This window comes from Clarias gariepinus, chromosome 15 (genome assembly GCF_024256425.1).
Source record: "Clarias gariepinus isolate MV-2021 ecotype Netherlands chromosome 15, CGAR_prim_01v2, whole genome shotgun sequence".
Taxonomy (NCBI): Eukaryota; Metazoa; Chordata; class Actinopteri; order Siluriformes; family Clariidae; genus Clarias; species Clarias gariepinus.
In genome coordinates this window covers 16,145,966-16,164,720 of record NC_071114.1, presented here as the reverse complement: position 1 = coordinate 16,164,720, position 18,755 = coordinate 16,145,966, and the positions used below count along the sequence as shown (strand labels likewise).

Sequence of the window (18,755 nt, the reverse complement as noted above, 5' to 3'; positions counted from 1 at the left end):
TTTCCCAAATTGTTCAAATTCAAATTTTATTTGTCACATACACAGTCATACACAGTACGATATGCAGTGAAATGCTTGTACGACCGCCGGTGACCTTAAAAAAAAAAAAAAAAACTATATATAAGGAATAAATATTAATAAAATGAAATGAAATACAAAAGACAATAAATGTAACTAGTAAAATAAACAAACTGTACAAATAAGGGCATAATACAAATATCACAAAATATAGAAATATAGGAATATGGGGGGGATGTTTATATAAAAAAATGTTAATGTTTTGGCATTAAAAGTGGCAAAGTGTCATGTGCAATGGCAGATATATAAACAGATATATAGACGATGGCAATGGCAGATATATAAACATATATTGTATAAAGTGACTTATGAAAGTGACATGTGCAAGATATATAAATATGTATTGCATGAATGTGTCCATGATTGTCCAGTCAATGTCAATGTTTAAAAGATATTACTCCTGCATGGTGGTGTGGTTGAGAGACCTTATCGCCTGCGGGAAGAAGCTCCTCCTCAGTCTCTCTGTATTGGCCTTCAGGGAGCAGAATCGCTTCCCAGACCGCAACCGAGTGAACAGTCCATTGTTGGAATGGCTGAGGTCCTTCACGATCTTTCTGGCCTTGATCCAGCACCGCTGGTTGATAAAGGGGGTTTGGTAGTTCCTCTTCTGCTTTGTACTAAGTCCACTATCAGCTCCTTTCTCTTGCTGACGTTCAGGAGATTGTTTCTCTGGCACCATTTCTCCAGATTTACAATCTCCTCTAGGTAGGCCAACTCATCATTGTTGGTGATCAGGCCCAGCACGACAGTGTCGTCAGCAAACTTGATGATGGCGGTGGAGTTCATAGTGTGTGTGTAAATACTGTAAGTGTGTGTATGTGTGTTCGCTGCAATGGATTGGCACCCCATCCAGGGTGTACCCCGCCTTGTGCCCGAAGTCCTGGGATAGGCTCCAAGCCCCCCACGACCCTGAATACAGGATAAAGCGGTAAAGACGATGAGTGAGTAAGTGAATGACGAACATTAAGACATTTTAATAAAAGACTCAGAAAAATTAAATAATGTAATAATTAGACTTTGAACCAAAGTTTTGCCGTATTGAGAAAGGTCAACATAGAATCAACTCTCAGACGCTGCTCACAAAACATTCTCTTGAAAATATCACAGAAGTTCAGGGCAAAATATGAACATAGCATAAGTAAGAAGGATTGCTGTGGAAGCTGTAGGCTAAGTGCATAAACCTGAAGATAAATGTAGAAGCTGATAAATGTAGAAGTGACTAGAATAGCAGCCAGAATGTAGCCGTTAAATCTTTTATACACAGCGTGGCCCTGATCCAGTATCGTTAAGAATATTAACATTTTTCTCAGATGTCTTCAGACATTTCCAAACAAAGATGCACTTAGGGTATAATTACACTTAGTATTTTAGCAAAAGACAAACTTCTAAACCTTATGCTGTATTTGGCTTACCGTCAAAGTATTCCGTCAGCGTGTTTTCTTGTAAACACAAGAGAGCCTCATGTGAACAAAACAGCAAGATGAGTTGTTGGGTAAAGGTGTAGGGTGAATGCGTAAAGGCAGCATCAAAACTTATGGTCACTAACTGAACCCATTTTTTATGTTATGTCCACTGACACATGAAATCGTTCAGCTGGATGATACAGCTACTCAGAGAAAGCCTGCTTATCAATGGCAGTGGTAATCATGGAGGAAGCTAACGTTTAGGGCTGATTAGAGAAGGTTAATGCCATTGCATTTATCAAAACGTCCGGGTCTCACTATGTCGTGCATATAAACACAAAAACACACTCAGAAACTGTAAACACCACAGCAGGAGAGTAAATCATCCCCCTTCCTAAATGGCACAGCACTGGTTTGCTTTGAATTGCAATCAGTTAGCTAATGACTCTCGTAACCTGAAGTGGCTACACTATAAAAAAAAAAAAATCTGTGGATGCTTAATAGCCTTTTAAAGGGTGAACTTTGAACTGCTGTCACTAAGTTTTACATATGTTGTCCATAATGAACAAATCAAAATAATTACAAATAAGACAAGAAAAGGTCATGGGAGAAAACTAATAGAAACGTGAAGCAAAATCTCAGAAATTTTACAAAACGGAAAAATGGAACGCGTTGCACCTAAAGTGTCAAAGGTTTGAGTCCTGCCTCTTGCCTCGAGTCTGTGTACGTGGAGTTTGCACGTGCTTCCTGTACTTGGTGGCTTTCCTCTGGGTGCTTTCGTTTCCACGGTCCAAATACATGCCGGGTAGACTAACTAGCATTTCAGAATTGTCCATAGTGTGTAAATAGGCATGCAAGGGTGTCCCTAAATGGAGGGATGGGGAGCTATCAACACCAACGGGAATACAGGAGATCCTTTACATATGAACTTCCATAGTTCCATTCCGAGAGCTCATTCGTAAGTCTAATTTCGTACAGTAAGTCCAACAAACATTGTCATTGTCAACATACTTGCAGTATATTACAAAAAAGAACAATTCTTGTCTCAATTATTTTACTTTTGTCTCTATTGTTATTGCTCTGCACTTCTTAGCAGTCCCAGCTTCACCACCGCTGCTTTGATTCTTGCTTCTGGACATCCTGGCATGCTGCACACACGTGGCAATGTATGCCGGACATTTGATTTACCTTCCACGCTTAAACAGACATAAACACATATTTGTCTTCAAAAGTTTGTAACACAATTGTTCACAAATGTTTGTATTACTTGGTACTACTGATTGTAGTATCCATGGATAATAAATTATATCCATGCCTTCTGGCCTTGTCCAGTTATCAGAAAATACCTATTAACTAACCAATAAAACCAGTAAGTAAAATAAGAAATCACAACGCTTGACCATGCTCAAGGAAATATTTTATTCAAGCAGCAATTGCTCACAAATTCCCATTCTTACAGTATCTCATCAACTTATTTGCTTGCTTTTCATTTTTCTTTCCTGATCAGAAAAGTACATACCCCAGCATTTTTACAATCCCTTGCCTCTGAGCGTCTGGGTCGATTCACTAAAGAGGGAAGCAGCCCTGTAAACAGTCTGTACCTTCCTAATAAATAAATAAATAAATACAACATCTTGAGATTACAATTCCCCTTTTTAGTGCAATCTGTTCATCTGTGGTCTTTTACTATCACCCAGTCTTAAGCTTTTAAATTGTGTATAGACCCCTCAAGCTGTGTAGGCAATGCCTCCTTCACTCACAAATGCACAAGCTTGAAAATTTGGCACAACTCAAATACTGTATATATTTCACCAACTGATCTTCCATCTGCTCCAAAGATTCCTTCACCTGAGCTGACATGAAAGTAGGAGTGGTGGAGAAAAAAGATGTACATAAGGTGTATAATATACAATAAGATACATGAGCACTAGGGTTTTGTTTGAACCCAACTGAGACCCGCTGTAAATGTGGTTGGATTTTAATAGTTTATTCAAACTTTCCACAGCTCTGTCTGATTCTGGATGATGGGGCAAACCCTGTTTCATATCAATATGAACTTTTCAGACAAATATCTGTTCATTTTTTAAATCAAACTTCCACTGTTTGATGAACGTTTGCTAAGAATACCCAATGAGGGATTATTTAGATGGCCAGATGTTAGGCACTGTAAGTGCATGTTTACTCATTCATTCAGGGTAGTTGGAAAACAAACTAACAATAATTTTATCTATATGTTTTGTACAGTTCTCTAGAATCCCTATCTTAAGTACATGATCTAAATCATAAATGAGTTTTCCTAAACATGTTGAAATGGTTTTTGGAATGGCTGGTCTGTTCTGATCATACAGACATGTATTTTTTGGGGGTCGATTCTGCACTGTGATTTCCACAGTCTCAGTTCCTGTATTGGTAACAGCTTGCCGTGAGAGAGTCAAATGAGACTACCATCTGGCTGTAACAACATCTGCAAAGTGTATGCATAATGTGACTGCAGTCTTCGGAGTGTAAGGGAGGCAATTTATGACATTTAATAACAATGTTGGTCACACACAGCAAATGCAAATGTAGATGAATGATCGAATCTCTAAATAATGGGACAAAAAGGCATTTATCCTACCATCCAACCATTGCAAGTTTAAATCCATGATGACGTCATGACCGCTAACCCTAGGAAGAAAGTGTAAAGGGCTGCCTTAGTGGCAGATGTCAAAGATCTTTTACAGGGTTATGTCCTCGCATAACAGCATCAATGTACTTAAAGAGACTTTTTACCATGACATTCATCCACCATACAACATAAATAGTTAACATAATCTGGGTTATCCAAACAAGCAGCACAGGCTATAGCGAATTCAAAGTGCTCAAATGCAACTCTCCAAACCACTGAATTGCTGAACCACAGTCATCTAAATGGGGTACTTTTAAGCTAAATCTAATACCGATTAGGAGATTTCACCAATAAATATCAAATATTAAAGCATTACAACAATTGAGTGTGTAAAGAAAAGACATAACCTGCTTCTTAGTGCAAAGTTTGGGTAACTTGTATTTTCAATTATACAAATCTAGATACTATCTCATCTACCCTCAGTGGAAATAACATTACCAATGACATTAATGACATTTTAAAGAGGTTAATCAGTTGCAACTTTTCCCATTATGATCATTCCCAGTGAAAAATATTAACAAAGCCTCTGCATTCTAATTTATGCATAGTGGCTTATTTTCACTGGCTAAATAATAATCCCAAAAATATCAATGTGCTACTGTGATACTGCGCATAATACAAAAAAAAATAAAAAATGATGGAGCATAAATCAACACTGCCACAGAAAATGGGAAAACAAGTTTTATCCACTCTTACTTGTTACACCTTATTTACTGAGGGTTCAGTAAATTCCTTAACATTTAAAACTATATGCAACTAAACAGTAAAGCTTGTTTACTACAGGTCCCTTGACCCTCTTCAAAACATTCTACTTGAGCAAACCAACGAATATTTTCACGTACTAAATTCAAGGCTTAGTCACTTGGGCAACCACTCAAGTTCAGCAGCGTGACTCAGTTGCTGAGAAACAATTCATGTCGTTCCAATTTGGTTGCCAGATTGTAATCCTTTATTCAGATGGTTATCTCCACTGAGAAGTGGGTTATCTAAGAATTCTGGTTGAAATTTACATGTAAAAAAATGATCACTATTATTTTAACATAATAAAACCATTTATTTTCCTTACCAGCATTTTCTTTCCATCATGTACCCCAGTCTAATATAGAATATCATTTTATGGTCATAAAATCGCACACCACAGCACTTTTCGAACCTAGTAATGGTAATTAGCTTAGAATTTTTGAGCCCCTCTTCATTTTCCTAATGATTGTTTTCTCAGAAATAGTAATCATGAAATGTCAGATAAAGAAAAATAAATAAATAAATAAAAGGATTTTAAACATTTTTAAATTAGCAAGCTGTTTTTGTACCTAATTGTTTGCTAGATCTGGAAGCCATTAGAATTTACTGTTCACTATTAATAAACCTACAGTAGATTGACCATCATTTTGTCTCTCTCACACACACACACACACACACACACACGAGTCTCACTCTGGTCCTGCTTTAAATAAAACAAACCCCAGCTGTGTTTGACCGCTGACCTTCTCTCCTCTAGCCCTGTACTGCATCACATATTAACAAGGCACATATTAGAATACAGATGATGAGTATGAGACTAAGGTAAGGGGAGGAAAGACATGCACATGCACACACAACTGCCTGCTCTCTGCTGTGAACAACACACCGATTTCAGCTGAGGTAATGAAGAATTGCACAGACGCACAGCAGTTAATGAACACAGGTGTCATCACACATCGTTTCAACTACCACATGCACACACACCCTGCTGAGTAGCACACTGCTCTCTCTCTCTCACACACACACACACACACACACACACACACACAGAGTGAGAGCAAGCAGGTGACCATACTTAATAAAACATTATTAGGATCAGAAGAATATGATTGACAGGCTATGGCACGGAATCAAATTTTTAGACTTCCATTTAATAAAAGAAAAAACTGCAGCTGTGAAAATGTAAATTGTGAGGAATAAATTTGAAACTAAAGGGTTTTTTTAGAAACATTATTTATTTTCAGTATATCAACCATTTTAAAAGCGTAAATGTTCATGGGTGACAAAGTAAGATGGATGCAATGAAGGAAAGCTGGGTTTAATAAAAGAAATAGATCAGAAATACTTACTGTAATCCTTCAGACCCAGAACTTTACATTTGTCCACCTTCTTGAGGGTAGTATGAGTGTAAGGAATTTATAATTCTATAATACTAACTAATTTTATAAAGGAATGAAGAAAAGTAAGAACAAAGAAAGCTCTTGGATCACAAGTGTCATTGATGTGTTTCATAGAGCATTCTATATACAGGAGCTCATTGTGAAGCGTGTTATTCATTACATATGTATTTGTTAGCTAATATATATATATATATATATATATATATATATATATATATATATATACACTTATATATATATATATATATATATACACTCAGCAAAAAAAGAAACGTCCTCTGACTTTTAACTGTTTTTACTTTCAGTAAACCTAATGTGTAAATATTTGTATAAACACTAAAAGAGTCAACACCATAAGACATAAACTAAAAATGTTTCACAATGTGTCCCTGAATGAAGGGAGGCTCAAAATCAAAAGTTCCAGTCAGTATCTGGTGTGGCCACCAGCTGCTTGAAGTACTGCAGTGCATCTCCTCCTCATGGACTGCCTATTGCGGACAGTCTGAGCACTGATGGAGGGATTGTGTGTTCCTGGTGTGACTCGGGCAGTTGTTGTAGCCATCCTGTACCTGTCACGCAGGTGTGATATTAGGATGTTACACGTTGTCTTCCACTGCGAGGATGATCAGCTGTCCTTCCTGTCTCCCTGTAGCGCCGTCTTAGGCGTCTCACAGTGCGGACATGGCGATTTATTGCCCTGGCCACATCAGCAGTCCTCATGCCTCCCTGCAGCATGCCTAATGCACGTTCACGCAGATGAGCAGGGACCCTGGGCATCTTTCTTTGGGTGTTTTTCACAGTCGGTAGACAAGTCTCTTTAGTGTCCTGCGTTTTTAGAACTGTGACCTTAAATGCCTACTTTCTGTAAGCTGTTAAGGTCTTAACGACCATTCCACAGGTGCATGTTAATTAATTGATTATGGTTCATTGAACATGCATGGAAAACTTTGTTTAAACCCTTTACAATGAAGATCTGTAAAGTTATTTGGATTTTTACAACATTATTGTTGAAATACACAGTCCTGAAAAAGGGACGTTTCTTTTTTTTGCCGATTTTTTTTAATACTTTGTTATATACCCTTTGTTGGCAATGACAGAGGTCAAACATTTTCTGTAAGTCTTCACAAGGTTTTCACACACTGTTGCTGGTATTTTGGCCCATTCCTCCATGCAGATCTCCTTTAGAGCAGTGATGTTTTGGGGCTGTCACTGGGCAACACAGACTTTCAACTCCCTCTAAAGATTTCTACTTAGTCTGGAGACTAAGACTGGCTAGGCCACGCCAGGACCTTGAAATGCTTCTTACAAAGCCACACCTTTGTTGCCCAGGCGGTGTGTTTGCGATCATTGTCCTGCTGAAAGACCCAGCCACTTCTTCAAAGTCCTTGCTGATGGAAGGAGGTCAGCCCCAAATCATGATGTTTCCACCCCCATGCTTTACAGTAAGTTTGGTGTTCTTTGGATGCAACTCAGCATTCTTTCTCCTCACAAGTTGATTTTTTACCAAAAAGTATAATATGGTATCTGACCATATGACATTCTTCCAATTCTCTTCTGGATCATCCAAATGCTCTCTAGCAAACTTCAGACGGGCCTGGACATGTACTGGCTTAAGCAGAGGGACATGTCTGGCACTGCAGGATTTGAGTCCCTGGTGGCGCAGTGTGTTACTGATGGTAGCCTTTGTTACTTTGGTCCCAGCTCTCTGCAGGTCATTCACTAGGACCCCCCGTGTGGTTCTGGGATTTTTGCTCACAGTTCTTGTGATCATTTTGACCCCACGGGGTGAGATTTTGTGTGGAGCCCCAGATCGAGGAAGATTATCCGTGGTCTTGTATGTCTTCCATTTTCTAATAATTGCTCCCACAGTTGATTTCTTTACACCAAGCTGCTTATCTATTGCAGATTCAGTCTTTACAGCCTGGTGCAGGTCTACAATTTTGTTTCTGGTGTCCTTTGACTGCTCTTTGGTCTTAGCCATAGTGGAGTTTGGAGTGTGACTGAGGTTGTGGACAGGTGTCTTTTATACTGATGACAGATTTCATTAATACAGGTAACGAGTGGAGGACAGAGGAGCGTGTGAGAGTTACAGGTCTGTGAGAGCCAGAAATCTTGCTATAAATTCTTTAAAAATCCTACATTGTGATTTTCTGGATTTTTTTTCTTATTTTGTCTCTCATAGTTGAGGTATACCTATGATGAAAATTACAGGCCTCTCATCTTTTTAAGTGGGAGAACTTGCACAATTGGTGGCTCACAAAATTTTTTTTTGCCCCACTGTATATGCCAGGCCAAAAACAAAACATATCCACATACTCTAATATATTGTTAAACCACCATTTGCTTTCATTACGGCATGCATTTGCTGTGGTAATATTTGCTTATGTAACGTCACAACATTTATTTTCATACCATCACATACATTTTTCTTGTACTGATGAGTCCATTGCAAAAAGTGCTCTCCAGCACAGTACAATAGTGTTGGCCATCTCTTCGGTTGATTTCTTGACACAAGACAATAGTTTGACCCTTTTGAAACAGAGTAACATCTTATGTGACTTTTTTGGGCAGGCCCTGTAATTTTTAATAAAATATTGTCAAGTCTACATGATCTCCCATGAAAATGCTTTGAGCATTTTGTTGCAACATCATTTTAACTTAAATACTGTGGAAATAGTGTTTTAAAGTCTGGAGTATGGATCTCTAGGTACGCAGTCAGACACAACTAACAATTTGCCTTTTAGAAAAAACACCATAATCCATTTTTCAGGTTTTCCTATACTAACAAGTGCTGTTAACAGCTGTCTCGGATAAAGTCTGGTGCTGCTTTGCAGCTAATTAAAAAAATAACAATCTCACAAATTAGAAGTTGTCGACTCGAGGTGTTGTTGAGCAAGAGGAAGCCCTGCAGGCAGCTGGGTGTGAATGTGTTCTGTTTTTATGTGGAAAAAGACAAGAGTCAGAGATTCACTTCACATTTTAATAGAATTTATCCCATAGTTTCTGTAATTCATGAACATCTACAAACAGCAGAACTTGTGATTTTGGGGTTGACTTGCCCTTCTTGAGAGGTTACCAAGTTATTGCAAACTGAAGAAATTTTCTGCAAAAACCGCCTGTGATCTCGGTGAAGCAGTCAACGGCATCGAGTGAGCAAACAGTGCGTTTGATTACAGACAACAGGAGACGAAAGAAGACGAGGAGCGACCGTCTCACTTCAGAGACCAACCGAGTCCGGCTTATAAGTTAAAATATGGAGGAATGCAACATGGAGTTTTAGAAAATCCCCACTCTGAAGCTGAGAGAGAGAATCAAAACCATAGAAAAAAAAGCATTAGAGGCAGGGAGGACTTTCAGAAGAAACATAATTATGACAGACTGCTTTTCCATCATTTTATGAGCCAAAGTAGTTTCCGAAGAGGGGTTTTATTCAAATTACAATGCTTGTTGTCTACACCATAAATATACATATTAGAACCCTAGATAGATGATTGTTTATTACATCGTTGTGTCGACAGGGACATAAACCCCTTGGGTGCTACTGTATACCAAAATTATTAGGGCTCCATTTTTGACCTTTTTCTCCCAGTACACTAAATGCAAGTTCAGTGCTGAGAGATTTTAAATGTAACTATTCAAGCGAATGATATTTTAACGTCCAAAGAATTTGTTTTTAACTTGTGCACATAGTGTTTAAAGTTAGCTAATCCTCCATTAATCTGATTATATCCAGGTCAGAGAGGAAGATGGCCATACTGTACCATGCTCATGAGTGTATACAACACTATGGTTGTATTACAGACTCAGCTAAATTATAAGCATTTTTCTCTAAACAAGCAAGTGCAATATTATATGAAAATAATTTAATATATAAAAAAATAATAATAAATACATTTATTATGTTGTTAATATTTAAAAAGGCTAAAATAAAAGTCAATGCAAGGCTGTGGAGTACATCTGGGAGTATGTTCCCTTAGAAGTGTTTGTTACCTATCGAGGCTTTTATTAATGCAATCTATGGTGCACTTTTAAACATGTATGCGCAAGAGGGCAGATAAGTGCTTTGGGGTTTTTTATGGCTCTAATTTTAAGTTGAATAAAAATTAGCATTCATAAAGTAGCTCCCATTCAGGTCATTACAGTCGTGGGAAATTGGAAGTTTCCTGTTGATTTTTATTTCTCCTGCCAACAAATCTTTTAAACTCACCACACAGCTCAGGACTTGTTTCCTTAGCAGTTAGAACCAATTTATATACAGTTCTAAATCTAAAACCAGCACCTTGTTGGTCATTCCATAGACCAAATTTCATGGTACTGGTTTTGGATGTAGACCCATATTTTCATGAACTGCACACATGCCCAAGAAGTGCCTTCCTTAAGCAAATGGATGAGCAAATAGGGAGGGGGACGTGGAATAATCTCTCAAAAAGCTCTTAGCTTGTTGGGGAAATTCTGAAATAACACTGCCTTTTTCAGAAATTCTTTGGCTTGCCAGACTGCCTGTCACCATCTTCTAACGGAGTGTGTGTATGTGAATGTGTGTGAGCAACTCAAACGCACCATCCAAGTGATAGACAAAGAGAAATGTGTATAAAAAGATATAGGACACAGTAGGATGTTCCTAATGTACATGACACTATAGGTATAGCTCTATAATGAGCAGGGCTTATGGTATATACACCATCTGTGCGCATGTCTGTAAATGGGTGTGATGGTGTGATGTAGGGCTTCTCATACTTTTGTAGCACCATGAGAAAGCCTGATCACAACTTTAATGCTAATATTATACAGGGTTTTTCCATCTATTCACGTTTTCACAAAAAGATAACTTGTGCCACTATTCTTTTCACCAACAGGGTAAGTACTATAGAAAGTAGAAATGCATTGATGACTCAGAGGAGTAGGACATCAATACCGCACTGATGTCAGCCTGAACAATGTCAGATTCAGATTGAAGGCTGTTCATTATTTATCTTGGTATTCACAATGGCTTCTAATGTGTACTTTAATTTGCCTTGTTAAATTTAAAATGTACACAATGTTCCACCTCAAGTGTATTCAGTGTCCAACATTTTCTTATTTAGCTGTATGTTATCACGATAATGTAACATACAAGTAATGCAAGTCTATCACACACACAAAAAAAATCTCATCCAGCACAACAGAAATAAGGTCAATCTATTACCAGATCATAAAATTGAATTCCAAATGCCGACATGCTGGGAGTCTAGAAGAGCAAAACTGGCTGCGTCCTCTGCCTGAGAGAGATAGTATACCCAATCTGCTGTCAATCACAGTGTCACCAGCCAATTATAAATATCAGAGAGGTCTTGTATTCAGAGGGCATAATCTTTCATACATATCGCCTTCCTTAGTATGTTTTATATTGTCGTATGGTGCAGAATGAGCAGTAATTCTCATTTACATGTAGCCCAGAATAAGAGAGAGCCCTCGTACCCTCTGGTTGGTAGCAGTCTTGATAGGAAGCGCTACCCCGAAAACAAGGTTTGAAAATGTACATACAGTAGATTTTGTACATAAAGATTTGTGAATTGGGTGAGATAGACATCCATTAGCCCAATATTGTATCACAGCTGTTCAATTAGGGGGGAAACATTGTGTACATTTCTGTTCCAATATCTCAAAAACAATGACGAGTGGGGTGTCCTTTAAAAAGCAAACGGCTTTTGGAATACCAAAATCAGAATCTATCGAAACATGAGACGGTGAGTAGGTGCATACCTACCAGAAAGGAATAACAGCAAAAATACAGTGATCGTAATAAAAGTGGACAAAGTGTGAACAGTAAAGCTCATATATAATCATGTCTACACCTTTTTTTTTTTTACGAAGTCTGCTACAAAACAAGCCCATACACCCGGCACTGAAAATACACCATGACATATTGATTATAAGCATTAACAAGAATTCTTAAACACATCACCTCTACACCGACTCTCAGGCAAAAGAGTGGAGCATCTAACGGCGCCGTATAAGCTTTATACAAATAATAAATCTATGTGTCAAAGACGTTTAAATACTTGAGTTAAACCCCAATTTACCACCCCCCAACCCCACCCCTCCAACCATGCTTAACCACCCATCCCTTCCAACATAGAGAAAAAAAATCCTGTACAGGAACAGACTGTCCATTTGTACTGTCCAATTCAGAAGAATTTGTGTGTGTGTGTGTGTGTGTTGTGGCTCAACTTATAAAAATACTTCAAACTGGATTGATATGGTTCAGTATAAAGTGTGTTGCACAATAATTAGTCCAAAAACATGTTCGTTTTTCTCTCAGTGAGCGAGAGAGTGTACGTACAAGGGATCAGATAGGATTTAATGCATGACGGATGGTGGCCCCGAACGCCCAGAAAGCACGCACGCACACACTTCCTATTGCCTGACTGTATGCACAGGTCAGGGTTTAAAAATAAAGAAACAGAAAGGCGAGTGAACAAAAACATGCAGGAGGTTCTCCTTGGATTGGGGTCAGCACTAATACATGGCCCCCTGTTCCTGTTCACCGTCCTCTGGGGGGAAGTCCGAGTTGAGCAGAGATTCCATGTAGGCGATGTAGCTCGAGCTGTGTGTGTAGCTCTCTTCGGCGGAAAGGGGGGGCACTGGGGTGGATACAGGCGCTGATTGGGTGGAAAGGCAGGGTGGTGCGCCGGCGCCGGGGTTAACACTGAAGCCTGAGTAAGGAGTGACACTGGAGGACCCCTGAAGCATTAGAGGGGCATCAGGGGACTCCATAGCTGCCGTGGTAGAAGGAACGGGCAAACGTGGACGCTTTGCGGCCTGAGGCTCGTCGCCAACTTTATCCTGAGAGCCATCATTGGTGACGGTCGCCTGTGGACAGAAACACATCGACATCAGAACACATGTAATATAAAGAAAACTCTGTGGTCTGCAGAACAAACTCCTAAAAACTGACCCCTGGAAAGGAATCTCAAGGATGCAGTAAACAGTTTGGTGTTTTGGGGAATTTTCTTCTCACACCTCAGTCAGTTTAATATCTGTGACTTAAAAAATAACGAGTCTATGGGGAGCACTTAGTTATGAAGGAATGTGCCAAAGTAGGGTATGCTCTGTTACCTATGTCTATTAATTTCGCACCCAAGCCCATGATTATCCTGTGATTTAGACTTGGCAGTGCAGGCAGACAGTAATTTCATCACAGTTTAAGAAGTCAGCTTGATGCTTATTTAGAAACAGCGTTCTAAGCTCACTGCTGATGGAAGATGTGAGCATCTCCTTGGTACATTACTGTTTTGAAGCTGAAGCATAGTGTGTTTCAGCACTGTTTGACTAGTTTTTGGCCTGAAGTAGTGTAGCGTTGTTACTTTGTATCAGCTAAAAGAAACAAAAGACATACAACATGCCTAAGGAGTCAATGGAGGTTAATGAAAGCTTACCAGACGAGACAGCACTCTCTTAGGCAATTCCTGATGGAGGGAGTGAATCTCACTCTGCTTCAACAACAGCTGGGTCTCATCCTGAAACTCCACCTGAGCGAGTGAGAGAGAGACAGAGAGAGAGACAGAGAGAGAGAGAGAGAGAGAGAGAGAGAGAGAGAGATTTTGTCGGGTGTGGGACTTGGTGCGTGGGCTTGTGTGTAAATCTGAAATCGATGACGACATCAGATCGAACATACGATCGCAATGTCTCCGAAGGAATGAGGGGGAAAAGCATCTAATCCTTTCAGCTCCTCACTCCATCCCTCGCTTTCTCGCTCTCTCTTTACCCATAATCCTCAGCACTGTGCTACTTTATGACTCTGTCAGGCACAAACACACAATCCTGCTGTGCTCATCATCATCACCTCCAATCACATCATAAAGCTGTGTGAGGGCTCCACGTACTGCTTCCTTTCTCAAGACGAACTACCTCAGTTACAGCATCCATAAGATAGATGAATATAAAGATACTCAAGGAAACAGAAATTACACTGAATTTAATATCCTAGCTTTGGTTCTTTCTCTTTCATTTTCTATTTTATACTTTCTTTATTATTTATTTCTTGCTTTTATTTTTTTTTCTTGTCTTTTCATTTCCTTTCCTTGCTTCTTTTTACCTTGATTTCCTATTTTTGGTTGACATTTGTTCAAAATTTTCTCATTTTTTAATTTTTTTTTATTTAGTGCTCGCTTTTCATATTTTTCTATTGATCTTCTGCCACTCTTTTAAAGTCTACCTAAAACTCCACTATAAAAGTAAACTAAATTACAGCATGGAGTAAAAGAAAAATTGTGCAAGTTTAATTAAAAGTTTGTGTGTGTGGTTGGTATTATTATTATTATTTCACAGAATTATTTAGATACAGCTTTGATGCTGCAAGTGTGAAAGACAGTGAGTCAGAGTCAGCTTATTAATATCATGAGAGAGTCAAGGTGGGAGAGAGAGATGATGCTGAATGAATCTCTGTATGTGTGGAGGGGGTCATTATACATTTCCTTGAAGCGCAGATGTAAGAACATGAAGATGGAAAAACAACGACAATGTGTGTGTATAGGGGGTCTTGTGTACATGGTAGCAGAGACCCCTTTATAAATGCGGACAGAGACAGTAAAAGGACACAAACATACCGAAAGCAGCTACAGCATTGCTCAATATAACCCTGCACACTACACACACAGCCAGCTGGATGTGCACATACTGCTGCTGAATGCTAATCAAAAGGAGCTGGTGCTAAAACTGGTTTTCTTCCCCGCTCCATCTTTTTCTCTTTACCCATAATCCTCAGCACTGTGCTACCTTATAACTCGGGCTAATAAACACACCATCCTGCTGTGCCGACCGTAACCCCATATATATCATAAACCTGTGTGCGAGCTCCATGACACCACTTCTCTCCACAAGAGGAACATTCCAAGTTATAGCATCCATAAGATACAGAGAGTGAGAGGGAGAGAAGGTGGGGGTTGGGGATATTACCTGGTAAAATTTGTGCACATGCTCCTTGACAAAAGAAGCGTTAAGAACACGTCCGTCTATCGTGTTTATCACCATCAGTTCACCAAGTTCAGGAGAGCCGTTTCGCAAACAGTCATGACTCTGAATGAAAAAGAAAAAGAGAAACAGAAAGAAGAAGAGGAGAAAAAAGAGGTTGTATGTTACTTCTGGTTATTTAATTTCACTGATGTCTGATATATCTCACTACATAAACATTGTTAAAAAAAGTTAAATATTATTTCTCTCCTCCTGCACTTACCAGCACGTTCTCGGGGTAAACGTTGTCGCAGTACGAGCCGTCATCGAAGTTGACCTCGTAGAAGGTCTGTGAACCGATCCCGATGATGGTGCAGCGATAAAACCAGCCGTCGCTGCTTCTACCGATGGCCTGCTGACCCAGTGAGAGGTCGCGCGTCACCGTCTTTACCTGCTGCACAGCCACATCACAACCCACACTGTCAAACCCCTCAGCGTGAAAAAAAACAGATGATTACTAAGTCACATTTAAATAATCTATCAGTACACCTCCAGCCCCAACACAAGAATGACATCACAGAGGTCAGGTGTGTGTGCTAAAGAATCTATGCTTTTTAATCTCTAAACTGGACCTGTTTAGAATATATATATATATATTACCCTGTCCTCCCAAGCTGCATCCCTGCATGTTTTCCAGTTGTACTACTCTCTGATGATTACCAGGATCAGATGTGTTCAGCTGATCTTCAATTCTGATCCAGGTTTTCAGCAGTGAGTAGTACATGGATAATTGGAAAACATGCAGGGCTATGGCTCACGAGGACCAAGGGTGGCCACCTCTGTTCTACGTGTTCCCCTCCTTACCTTTGCGTTGACCTGTTTGTGCTTGTGACAGGTGACGGACACGACGTACGGCCAGTCTGCGGGCTTCATCACAACACCAGCCAGGTGCGCACAAGTGACATGGAAGGAGGTGGCGCAGTTCTCGTAAGAACACTGGATGCACGCCCCACAGATCTTCTTTGTTGTCTTGTGGCAGTAGATGCACTTCTGCAAAAAAACAACAGAGAGGAATACTGTAGAACTTATAGGAAAGGAGGGTTGTTACATCTATACAAAAACATCTCCCTACTCATCATTCTGAATGACATTATTACACAGTTTAATGCACACTTCATTGCTAACTATATTGGAAATGAACTAGGAAATGAAAAAGGTAAGGTTATTTTACTTATGCACTCAACAAATAGGCTATATAATTAGACTTTCCAATTTAATTCTGAAAATAAATAATAAGAAAAAAAGATTTGTTATAACTTGTAATAGGACATCTTAATATTTCTGATGATTTCTAAATATCAATTAATAAAAAGAAAATTGTCAGACTGGAATGTGCGAGAGAGGGAGAGAGAGATTGTAACATTTAAACATTTTATCGATTCTAATTACCGATTTAAAATTCATTACTTTTTAGTAAAAAATAATAATTATAATAATAATAATGTCACTTAATTTAGGAATTTGTATAGAAAGTTTGTCAAGATACACCCAGGAAATGCTGCATTGAGAGTGACAAATCATGTAAAACAATTTCTTTTGGTATTTTTTCCTATTTTTTTGTAAGCAAGAAAGGTTAGATATCCCACCTTCACCAAAGCTATTGCATTGGTTATGTATAGTGTTTCATAGTTATTAGCCAGTTTGATGGGTCAGTAGAATTGAAGGGGTTTAATCTAAACCTCAGTGACTCAAACACCTATAAATATCTAATTTACTATAAAACCACTGAGCATCAGGACAGTATAATTTTTCTTTTTTTTTGCTACTCGTGACTACTTTTTTTTATTATTATTAGTTCACAAAATTTAATGTTGTTGTATTCGAAATAAACGTCTTAGCTGACCTCTGGCTATGAAAAACCCTGAGGAAAATGCTTTCTCAACTAAAAGTCGGAACAGGTCTCCTCAGCTCTAAATTCAGCAAGTGACATTAAAAACATAGCTGCACAGAGCACCAGCACTAATTTGTATAACACTGGTCAATTTAGGGTTGGAGGTTTCATGGGTAAATTTGACCAGCCTGGTGGCCAATCTTCATTGATTAGAAGTAAGAGCAGAGTGTGAAGTTTTAACTAGCAGAGTAATCACACAGTTTTGCTTAAAATACTGCAATGCATACAACATTGGGTGACATATCAGAGTTTAAAAGAGGACAGATTGTTGGTGTGCGTCTCCCTGGCGCATCTGTGACCAAGACAGCAAGTCTTTTTGAGGTATCAAGAGCCTTGGTATCCAGAGTAATGTCAGCATACCACCAAGAAAGACGAACCACATCCAACGGGAGTAACTGTGGACGCAAGAGGAAGCTGTCTGAAAGGGGTGTCTGGGTATATCCAAAAAACATAAAACCACAGCTACCCAACTCCATGTGCACATGTGCACCTCAACTCTCCTGTTTCCACCAAAACTGTTTGTTGCGAACTCCACAGGGTCAATGTACATGGCCGGGCTGCTATAGCCAAACCTTTGGTCACTCGTGCCAGTGCCAAACGTCGGTTTTTAATGGTGCCAGCGGCAAAAATATTGGGCTGTGGACAATGTGAAACATGTATTGTTCTCTGATGAGTCCACCTTCACTGTCTTTCCCACATCCGGGAACGTTACAGTGTGGAGAAGCCCCAAAGAAGCACACCACTTCAGTGGATCAGTAATGGTTTGGCCTGCAATATCATGCCATTCCCTAGGCCCATGACTTGTGCTAGATGGGCGCGTCACTGCCAAGGACTACCGAACCCTGGAGGACCATGTACACCCAATGCTTCAAACGATGTATCCTGAAGGCGGTGCCGTGTGTCAGGAAGATAATGCACCAATTCACAGAGCAAGACTGGTGACAAAGTGGTTTGATGAATATGAAAGTGAAGTTGAACATCTCTCATGGCCTGCACAGTCACCATATCTAAATATTATTGAGCCACTTTGCTGTGTTTTGGAGAAGCGAGTCAGAAAACGTTTATCTCCACGATCACGTAGCGACCTGGCCATATTCCGCAAGAAGAATGGCTCAAAATCCCTCTGGCCACTGTGCAGGACTTGTATCTGTCATTCCCAGGACAAATTGATGCTGTATTGGCCGCAAAAGGAGGAAGGAAAGTAATTATTGTGGTCTAAAACCAGGCGTTTCAGTATCATTGTCTAATCCCTGTATTTGCTTTAGATTGATCAACATCCAGACATATTTGCTTGTTAAATCTATAACACTGAATAAACACTTGAAAAAATACACATCACTATTATCATTTCTGTTTAGACCATTGCTAACAAAAATGAATTTGGATGCATCCATGTTCCCCCAATACACACTTTGTGCTTGAATGCACAGAGCTTGAAAATGATGAAAAAACTGAAGCCAAGTGAGAAAACAAATACAATTTGTGATTAAAAACGCATCAACCAACTTTTTATTTTCAAACAGAATTACACTCATTTCTTTTCTTCCTGGAAACGAGCAAAAGTCCATTTAAAAGAAAATTCA

General features: G+C 39.2%; 1 protein-coding gene across 1 annotated transcript in view; it reads right to left on the bottom strand.

Moving 5' to 3' along the window:
- Nucleotides 1-9,256: 9,256 nt before the first annotated feature.
- The window catches only part of kdm4b (lysine (K)-specific demethylase 4B), a 52,922-nt gene continuing 43,423 nt past the window's right edge, over nucleotides 9,257-18,755 (bottom strand). Inside the window, exons 18-22 of the mRNA XM_053513013.1 lie at nucleotides 16,086-16,271; nucleotides 15,505-15,675; nucleotides 15,228-15,347; nucleotides 13,709-13,801; nucleotides 9,257-13,142 (exon numbers count right to left, since the gene is read on the bottom strand). Coding sequence (XP_053368988.1) covers nucleotides 12,789-13,142; nucleotides 13,709-13,801; nucleotides 15,228-15,347; nucleotides 15,505-15,675; nucleotides 16,086-16,271 — 924 coding nt within the window. The 3' untranslated portion in view covers nucleotides 9,257-12,788. The remainder of the gene's footprint in view (nucleotides 13,143-13,708; nucleotides 13,802-15,227; nucleotides 15,348-15,504; nucleotides 15,676-16,085; nucleotides 16,272-18,755) is intronic.